This window comes from Pholcus phalangioides, unplaced genomic scaffold (assembly GCF_987345545.1).
Source record: "Pholcus phalangioides strain wild (caught in Gottingen) unplaced genomic scaffold, Ppha-v1.0 ptg000018l_1, whole genome shotgun sequence".
In the NCBI taxonomy this organism is placed as follows: Eukaryota; Metazoa; Arthropoda; class Arachnida; order Araneae; family Pholcidae; genus Pholcus; species Pholcus phalangioides.
This window is the reverse complement of record NW_028301611.1, coordinates 20,839,818-20,850,689: the sequence shown is the minus strand read 5'-3', so window position 1 is coordinate 20,850,689 and position 10,872 is coordinate 20,839,818. Positions and strand designations below refer to the sequence as shown.

Genomic DNA, 10,872 nt, shown 5'->3' with positions numbered 1-10,872 from the left:
AATAAACTGATTTAACGTCATAAATTTTTATAAAAGCTCTTTTCTTTCATATTACAGGTATTTAAACCGCATTTCAATGCAGGTTCTCAACAAGCTACTATGAACCTTGAGGAAGCGTCCTTGATTTCATATCTGCTCAGCACCAAACACGGTCGTGACTTAACGACATCCATCCTCCGTCGAGGAATTCAACGAGCTTCCTGATTGGCAAATCTACGGATACAGTAAGATCTCGAGAAACTGTCTCGATGATGTACCACTGGTGAATCACTTCGACCATCGGTGACGCATTTCAAAGATCAAGTGTTATGCTCTGACAATTTGCCTTTAGAAGCAGACTTGAGATAATTGGATTTCCCTTGTAACTCTGTACGTATAATAATTACAGCAATTATTACAGGGCAGGAGTATGTTCGCGATTGCTAGGTTGCCAGGGAATTGCTGTTTCATATCTATCAAGACGGGTCACATATTTTTGTACTGTGGCCAATTCGGATGGTTCTTCCATGTGTTTTTGTACACTGGGACTTTGAGCTTGTGTACACGAGCTCCAAGTCCCAGTGTCTCCATACACACAAGTCCCACAAGTCCCTTCTTTTAAATATATGACATAAATAAGGAAAGGTCATATTTATGTCATATATTTAAAAAGAAAATTTCAATGCATTGTTTTGTTATTTTTGTTGTCATTGCAGTTCTCTTGACACCCTGTGTTGGCGCATTGTCCTAAATCTACTCACAGCCTTGTTATATACACAAATCAGGTATTGGAAAAAGTCATCCCATTATATATACCGGGTGACTTTTCCCACCCTGTTTTTATTTTTTCATAAAAAGTAGGGTTGACCCATTGAAATAAAAACTACATAAATCTTATCTACGATTCCTGTACCAAACATAAAAGTTTCAACTTTTTCAACTTATTTTCTACTTTTAATCAACGTGCTGCATGAAACTTTGTCATTTCACTTTAAAAACTGGGCGAAGTCACCCCAGAAGACGGTACTGATATGTTGTAGTTTGATTTGACCATGGTAATTAAAACCGAAGAGTGCGGGTCTTTACCGTATGTGTCTTCCATAGTTATCCTTTCAATACTTTTTCCTATGACTACCTCTAATATATATTTTTCACAGTAATTTAAGTATCTCGGTTAATCAGGACGCAAATATATCTTTTTCTCACGAAACAACACATATCCCACGAAACCAAGTAAATCAAGTTACTGACCAAGTATATACGAATCGTGTTCAGTGAGTAGTGAGAATGAACTAATTGTGGCATGTTTTGGCTTGTTTACCCACGATCACTGGCACAGCGAGTATGTGTATGCACGGGAATCGATAGATAAGGGTTAAGTATTTAAGGGTTGGAGAACAGATGACGTCTTATAAGTAAACTCCTCAGATGCCTTCGCAGCCGATGTCTATCGATCAACCGATATCAAATTAGTACTTCCTATTGGGACACTTGCGTGTTGCTGTGTGTTCCTTTGTTCCTTTTATTCATTTTGCTTTTATCTCTTCGGGATCACCGTTCATGAAAGTATTAGGTTTATTCATGGGCCAGAGCGTCATAATCAAGAAAACCGTTGGCTGCTTGTCCAGCAATGTTCCGTGAATACGTATGTACACATGAATACATATCAAGTATTATATCTGCGGCGGCAGATGAGGATATTCTTCTCAGGGAAAAAGATATCGACTCTTTTTTTTTTTCCACTGGGTAATATTCTTTACACTTGAAAGAACTACGTTCTGATATAACTTATATTTTTTTTCTCTATATAATCGTTATCCTTCTATTCAAGTGACAAATGATATGGGTTGCATTCAAGAAAAACTTCCAGCCGTGTTCGGGAAATTCACTGCCAACAAGTCATCGACGAAAAATCCACCGACAACAATTCACCAAACTGAATTTCAATTAAACCTATCCTTATACTTATCACATTTACCGTAACGTATATATGCTTAAAAATTATAGCTTTATACATCAAAGCGATAAAGAGTTGCTCCAGACGAACTTAAACAGTATAACAGCATAGGCAATGGAGCATAACATTTAGCGTTGGCAAATGTATGGTCACTCATTTTGGTTCGAACAACCCACGTTTCTTGTGAGCCACGTTTCTTCTTTCACTATATCGGATGCAACTAGGGTCACTGATTTGGGAATTCTCCTTGACGAACTGCTTAGGTTTTCTGAACATTGTTCAGCGGTGGTGAAAAAATCGCATAGAGAATGTTCGGTTTCATTTTCCAAAAGGTCTCTTCGCCTTCTTCTAAAGCAGTGGTTCCCGACCGGGGGTGCGCGAGATGGAAAAAAAATTACAATATGTTGACTGATTTTTCAGGAAAATTAAAATTATGATAAAAATTGAATTTTTCAATTCCTAAATAAAATATGAATCATACCAATATTTTGACGCCTCATCTTCTGATTTCTGTTCACAGAAATGTGTCATGCAAATGGTTGCGTTGCTAAATTTATTTATTTATTTACAAGAACCCCAGAAGGCATGAAATGTACTTATACTGGTATAATAATAATAATGAAGTATCTTTTCCGATTCGCGATCGTAGTTGATTTCCATTCCGGTTGAGAAAAAATAACTTACTATTTCAGCTAATTATTTACCTAATTATTTAAAACTATTTCGACAGTAAGAACCCAGCACACACATGTTGTGTTTACATTTGATACTATTGTGAACACACGACTCAAACAAATTCAGCCAAGTGTCAAAAAAACGTTAATTTATAGTTGTTGTTGCTGGAATCAGTATAAGTGAAAACTATTCAATGAATTTTTTTTTCCAAATCACCAAAAAAATTTTTAAAAATATCAAGTTTTTAATTTTTGTTTTTGAATTAATTTTCAAAAAAAAATGAAGCCAAAATCAAATATTAGCTGTAACCGAAAAGATATTAAGCAATAAGTGGAAGAATTCATACAAAATTAATTATGGAATAATTGTCCTTGTTAGCGCAGGGGGCTTGAGTTATGAAGAAAGACTTCATTTTTTGAATATGTTTACATTGGAAGAACGCAAGTGGAAAGTGGAAACATGATCAAGGTGTTCAAAATTTTCAACGGGATGGACCATGAGCTATTAATACACGTTATAACGTTTTGAATATTTGTGATGTGGCATTTTTTTAACGGTTACGTGGCAAACACCCAACGAAAGTATATTTCTCCGCCAGCAGCGAGTTGCCATTTCTTGAAAATTAACTGAAATATTTAATCCCGATAGAAGCCAAGTTCGGCCTTTTTCTTTCACGATTGGCGCTTTTTCTCACAACGTAGTGTGATATATTATAACCTTGTGTAGTGTGATTATAACCTTGTTATTACGTATAGCTTACGTGCAATTACGTATTGGCTTCGCCCACTATATTGGAAAATTTATCACCAGATTTTAAAGAGTTAGCCAAATGAAATTTATTTGAAATTTTTTTAACCAAATCAAATTTGTTTTACCAAAACAATTTTTTTTTACCAAATCAATTTTTTTTACCTAATTCTACATGTATAGTAACGAATATTTTTAATTTCCTTGTAAGTGCAATTGATCTTCATCGCGCTGAAATGTTAATAAATTTATATTACTTTTTTTACGAGAAAGATTTTGATGCCACTTTCGAAATTCATTATAGCTTGCTTGATTCACGCAGAACTTGACCATTTTTAATATTTTTACTCTGGGGCATGCTTATAAGGGGGCGGTTGCCATGGGTCCCTGTTAACAGAGTTGGCTAGCCACGCTGTCCAAGCCCGAGGCACTACTAATTTTTCCGCCCCTTCGAGATGCTCTTGTGTATTTCGTTTGTTAATTTTTTTCCGAAAATTCATGCCCTCTCCTCAATTTTAAAAAATGAAAGCCATCTCTTTCTCTTCGTTATTTTTTCTTCTAAATGTGGTTTTGAGTGGGAAACTAAACCACATTTATAGAAGAAGGAGATGCCATAAAGTGTTTGAACTAATCAACTTCATCGTAACCATTTGTAACTGTTGTTTCAAATTTCATTCAACATGCTTATTGTATTGATCAAGTTAATTGTGTTGCGGAATTATAATCAAAAGCTGTGATACCACGTGTAAAATCTTACAAAATTTCTGAATTGGAACTGGGAAAAAAATATAATTTCAAAATTTTTAATGGTAGTTTGTTTAGTTACGGGGTGTCACGACCCCTGAAGTCAATTTTTCAAACATAACTTCACATAAAACACATTCAATTCAATTGTGAAAATCAAATGCAAAAAATTTCGTGCCAATTGGTTGATTTGATTTTTCAAAAAATAAAATTAAAAACTAATAAATTCTAGTGTAAACGTGAAGGAAAAAAAAGCGATTTTCTCAAATTGGAATTTTTAAGCTCATCCACAAGATTTAAAAAACTTACTGTACCAAAAATTTTAAAATTTAATGGAAATATTTGTATGAAATGTGTTAATAAAATGAACCTCGAACCTCGAAACCTGATCGTTCTTTAGAATTTTATGAATTTTAAAGTTTTAAAAAAGTATAAATTTCAAAAATCTAAATTTACCACTTTCTTTTTAAAAATACTTCTCCTTTGTTAATTTATAAATCTGAGGTTTATTTTACTAACACATGGCTAGTAAACGTTTCTGACAAATTTCATAACTTTCGGGGAGGTAGTAGTTTTCTTTCGATCTTACGGATGAATTCAAAAACTCTGCAATCTTAGAAAATCGTAGTAATTAACAACCGCATGAAAATTTGAAAAGTGCAAACGCACAAGATAGGGGGAAAAAACAGGTTTTCTTTCTCGATTTTTTAGGGTTATATCATTGTTCAGTTTAAAAAACACCAAGTTTCGCGTTTGGTGAACGTTCATTGAATTTGGCAGGACTTTGACGTCATCAATTTTTAAAGCGTTATAACTCATTAATTACGGGTCAAATCAAAAAACTGAAAACAGTTTTTCACAAGGAATCGCGTGTATAATTATTGGGTGGTCGATAGTTACCACCCTGTATATACAGTAGCCTTCAGGTTTTATAATTACATTTTTAATTGGGTTGCTGTATTTTAGAAATGTATGACATCCATATTTGTTATGGGCATCTTTTTATCACCCATGTCGTCGGGCATTTTGTCCACTGTAGCCTTACCGTTTGTATTTGCATTTGTATTTGTAAATTATTAGCAACATTAGTGAGTTCTTAAATGTTCGACTCGGGTATCGACCAAGACCTCGCGAGAATGTTGTCGTTTAAAAAAAAAAAAAAAAAAATGTCGCATCAATCAAAATCAGTCGCATTGTTACTCTGGAAAAGCACCGCGATGCTCGCGAGTTGTCATCAGCACGATATTTCGGACTAGACGCTTCTACAGAAATTATGTATATATATAAATGAATTTCTGATCGTTGTATTAATGAGATAGAACAGTAAGAAGGGGAGAGATGGGAAGACGAGATTAAAACGGGACACTTTCCATCAGCTGAGGATGACACGACGTTATTTTGACGAGGGGATGAATCGGGAAAGCACAAAACCGTACTTCATTTTTCCAGCCTAAGGGTCCTGTGGAGCACAAAAGACTGAGAACAATGTGTGTTAAATAAAGAACAGCAATCTCCGATAGCACTATATAACATGGCTTTTTTCTTTGGTTAACAGACCATATTTCTCTCTCTCTCTCTCTCTCTCTCCCAGTAACTTATGACAAAAAAAAGAGAGATTGAATATGGCAATTTTATACTTTAAACTTTTGCGATCGGCACAGCAATTTTTTTTTTTGTTTTCAGGGGATTTCGAATACTTGACTAACAAGGCTATGCGAGTTGTAAAGAAATGTGAAAATATTATGAGATAAATGACAGTTTTTTGCCTTGAAATGATAGTTGATGATCACTAATACCCAAGAGTGACCATATTTCTTTGAAACTGGCAAGACATACGATCAGTCGTCACCAATTAATCATCAAAAAGGTCTGATTTCCTTCCACTGAAAACCGAAGAAAGATGCGCCAGAGAAAAAATAGCTGATTTGAAACCTAAACCTTCAGATATATACAGGGTTCATTGGTAACAGAACACACCACAAATAACTGGTGAACTGTAGGTCCTAGAGGCAATTAGAAAATGCATCCACATAACGCGTGGACCTGAGAAAAATCATTCATATTCAAAGGATTGTATAGTTACTAAAACATAAAAACTAACATTTTATGCGGACACCCTGTCCTCAAAACCCAATTAGAAAGTTCCTCCGATTTTTAAATTAAAAACACCTCAGCGAATATTGCACTTAAAAGCGTAGGATTTTTTTCTGTTGGCCTCAGGAGAGACAGAATAACAACTTTCTAATTGAGTTTTTGAGGGCAGGGTGTCCGCATAAAAAGTTTTCTTTATGTCTTAATAACTCTTTGCAATATCAATGACTTATTCGAGTTATACACGTGAGTAGGATAATTTCTGTAATTAGAAGTATGCCTCTAGGACAGGGGTTCTTTACCTTTTTAGTTCCAAGAACCCCTTGTGTCAGTATGGGGATGACCAAGGACCCCCCTCTCTGAAAAACACTTTTAAACACATATAAAATATAATAAACTAAAAACTATGAAACAATCATGTAAAGAGCATGTGTTTCTTTTTCGACACCTTTGAAATGCACAGTAAAACGTGTTTGTTCTCGGCGTTACCCTATAAAAGTTTGATAAAATATCTTTTACAAAACCTTTATAGCATAATGCTGACTTAAAGCAGTATCGCAGTATCGCAAGGGACCCGGTATATTTTAAAAGTTAGACATATTTCAGCATTACCAAAATTGGTTTATCAATGAAAAGCAGTGGTGACAGCTCTTGGATTAAAATTCGTGAGGAACAACAAACATGTTTATGTTGGAGCGATAAATATACTTAAATCCACGTTATATGTGTATTTTAAGCACTTATCGCTATATACCGTTTTTTGTGGCTTTTTTTTACATGAGCAAATTTTTTTTAATTGTATTTTTTTTTTACAGAAACAAATTATTTTAAGAATTCGATGATTCCAAGACGTGCTTCTGATAAAGTTAACAAATTTTATGGCTATTATATTGGCAAAATTTCTTTCAGAGTTGATGGAAGAGTCTTTGTTGCCAATGCATATCTGTGAAAAAGCAATGAGAGACAAAACATTCAAGAGCTTCTTTTTTCACTAAGCGATACCAGAAAAAAACTTTTTAAGTACGACACCAGATGTATTACCAAACATTGAAGGAGCTCCATCAATGCAAATCGAATGAAGTTTGTCTTTCTAATCAAAATTTTGTCTGTGAAATATTTTTCTCATCATTTCGAAAACATCGATCGGCAGCCTTCGTAGTTCCCGAAAGATGCTCACAAAATAAGAATTTTTCTTTGATGGCTCCAACATGCACATAGCGGATAAAAACAAGAAGCTGATAACATTCAGAGATGTCTGAACTTTCATCCCACTGCATACGTCTCGATTCCTCAATGAAATTATGAATACACTTATTATCGTTCAGTGAATGAAAAAATATATTTAGTTGAATTTTCTCTTAATCAAGTGCATGGACCTCCTGAAATGCTCTGAACCCCCGGTTAAGAAAACATGCACTCGGATCAATGATTCACCAGTATAATGCGGCAAGAGGAATTAATCACCATGTTCATCAACATAAGAATAAAAATAGGAAACTTAAATAATTTTTTAAATTTGAAACTTTAAACTGTGAAACTGTGAAGCTAATGGGGGTAATCGGGAATGAAAGCGATAGGGAGTTGCTCCAGACCAACTTAAACAAGATTGCAGCATGGGCAAATGAATGGAGCATGACGTTTAGCGTAGATAAGTGCATGGTCGCTCATTTTGGTTCGAACAACCCACGGTTCTCTTACGAGTTGAATGGTGTCACTATCCCGGATGCAACTAGAGTCACCGATTTGGGAATTCTCATTGACGAGCGACTTAAGTTTTCTGAACATTGTTCAGCGGTTGTCAAAAAAGCGAATAGAATGCTTGGTCTCATTTTCAAAAAGGTCTCTTCGCGTTCTCCTAAAGTCATTCTTCCGCTTTTTCGAGGCTTAGTTCGTCCTGGACTGGAGTATGCTGTAAGGTTTTGGAGACCATACCTACAGAGGGACATAGACTTGGTTGAAGGGGTGCAGAGAAGAGCTACGCGTGTCCTTATTGGCACACAGGGCTTGAGTTATGAAGAAAGACTTCATTTTTTGAATATGTTTACATTGGATGAACGCAGGTGTCGAGGAGATATGATCGAAGTGTTCAAAATTTTCAATGGGATGGATAGGATGGACCATGAACTTTTAGTACACCGCCAATCGACTGCTTTTACAAGGGGACACCAGTATCGATTGGTGAGGGACAATGCAAGGTTATGGTGTCGCAGGGAATTTTTCTCCAATAGGGTTGTTAATAAATGGAATAGCTTACCCCGGAGGTAGTAAATTGTAACACAATTGACACGTTTAAAAAGAAATACGATAAACATGTTGGGGTAAATCGAGAAGCTATCCATTCTTAGAATAAGACAACCATAAGTATTCTTTATGGACATTGTATAATATTTTATCATGTGTATATATTGTTTGTAATTTGTGTTAATTGCATTTTTAATTGGGTTGCTGTATTTTTGAAACATATGACAACCATATTTTTATGGGCATCTTTTTATCAGCCACCTCGTTGGGCATTTTGCCTGTTGTGGTGTTGTATTTGTATTTGTATTTGTATTAATTCTAATTTAAATTTTCAAGTAAACGTCCAGATACGCGACTCATATTTACATTTTTACAAACAGTGCGAAACGTTATTTTTCTGTAATTTCAAATATCCCAGTCACCCAATCACCCAAAATAGTAACGACCGATTCAGAAATATCGATCCTCTTACCACAAAAGCAAAGTTTAAGGAAAATAATCATCATTTTCATGATTATTCAGGCCTGACACACACACACAAACGCATAAATATAACCTTTTACCCAAAGAAGATTTTTTTTATTTTCTAAATAGTGTAATTTAACTCATGCTCCAAACGCAACGCTTATTCGGTAAACACACCATTCGTAACTATAATTATTCGCATGATAACATGCTACTTGTAAATACTACATGAAGGTATATCAATAATCATAGATATCATGTAATTAAATATCGCACATTCATATGTATTATTTCTAATCAATGTTATACATTTTCCCTCTATATCATCTTTTTTCTTTTCTCGTAAATTATAGATTAGAATTCCCGAACAATCTGGATTTTTTCTTTTTTTGCGCTTCTAAAATAACTGGGAGAAGAGGAGCATAAAAAGAGAAGATCCCGTTTTTTTCACCCGGATAGGTGGCGTATAAGTTGATCGGGGGGTTGCTCCAGGGCGCTGCGATCGGTCGTCGCATATTCCGGTAGACGAGGATAACATCAACGTCATCACAGTATCGCAGCGCGGCTAAGCGACGTATTTTTCCAGGACAAACCGAAGAACAACCGTTCGTTTTTCCTGGACTATCATTAATTCGAAAGAAAAGGAGGGGAAAAACACAAAGTGTGTAAGGTGCAAGAGCTAAATCAAAAAAGTAGTGAGAGTGTGAGTGCGGTGTTTCAGGAGAGAGACACACACACGAAAACAGGAGAGAATTATTCACAAATTCCTGGAGAGAGTGTCACTATTTACGCGAGAAAAGTTCATTGTGACCTTTTTTTTGAATCCTTGACTTGGTTATTTCACATTTCTTTTGCTTAATTTTTTTTTTATAGAAACAATGGGATCATCATTATCTTCAGTGTTGCTGTTCTGTTGTTTCATTGTGTGCACTGTGCGTCTTTTGTGAAGAGTTTGCGGATTCGAACTAAAGTTTTATTTTGTACACGGGATAATTTCGTGCTGATTTGTTTCCTAAAAAAAAGTCGGAATTTTTTTTCTTTCTTTCCTACCTCTTTCACTGTCACATTTCATTTTTTTCCTGTATAGGGAAGCTTTATTTTATTTTTCATTTTTAGTTTCGTTGTTCTGCCGGAAAAATAAGGATCGATTTGTTTTGATTTACCTTCTAGTGTTTATATCCCCTGTGTTCCGTGGATTTTTTACTTTAAGCGGATTATATCTCTCTATCGAATGATGTGGTGCTACGGTTTGCTGAGAATAACTTTGTGCTTAGGGACGCTATCGAAATTTATCTGTCTCGGTATGCATACCGACTGGAGTACTGTATTATCAGGTAAGTTGCATTTACATACTATTACTGAATTGCGGAATCTTCTTTTTAGCCGCATACGTTATTTCAAATGTATACAATAAAACAGCGTTTCTCAACCCAAACATCAGTAAAGTGTCCGAAACAAATTTACGGACCACTCGTGTCCCGTATTAGTCCTTCCTGTAATTTTGGATGTTCCAATATTTTTCATATATTTGTCCCGTTTTTTAAAGTTTTATTTTAGTTTTTTAGTATTTATTTCAGTTCTGAATATACAGGGTTTTCATAATCTATAAATTGTATTACGATAGTTATGTCCCAAAAATATAAATATTCATCTCAGTTATTTGTCAGATTCATATTTTTTCCTGCAATTTTAATAACAAAATAATGGTTATTGTGCCTACTTGCGATGTTCTTCATCACAATCGGCAATGTCTTGTATTTTACCCCCCATTAAAGATTGTAGTTTACCGTATTTTTCCCAATGAAATATGGTCATCTGATCATTCGAAGTTTTTGGTGAAACAATTGTTTTTCTTTACTACGAATTGTAGCATTCCTTCACTCCCAACCCTCCTGCAGCTTTAGCAGTAGTAATTACTAAGTTGCATTTAAGGCAATAAATTGCATTTTTTAGCAAAATTTAGCGATATCCCG

At 35.0% G+C, this 10,872-nt stretch overlaps 1 protein-coding gene across 2 annotated transcripts in view; it reads left to right on the top strand.

The window, feature by feature from the left end:
- Positions 1-9,411: 9,411 nt before the first annotated feature.
- Positions 9,412-10,872, top strand: part of LOC149072058 (neurotrimin-like) — a 147,235-nt gene continuing 145,774 nt past the window's right edge. Inside the window, exon 1 of one of the 2 annotated variants that reach the window (XM_089247759.1) lies at positions 9,412-10,233. In XM_089247759.1, the coding sequence (XP_089103885.1) occupies positions 10,131-10,233 (103 nt within the window). In that variant the 5' untranslated portion in view covers positions 9,412-10,130. The remainder of the gene's footprint in view (positions 10,234-10,872) is intronic. The other variant, XM_089247758.1, reaches the window with a different exon arrangement.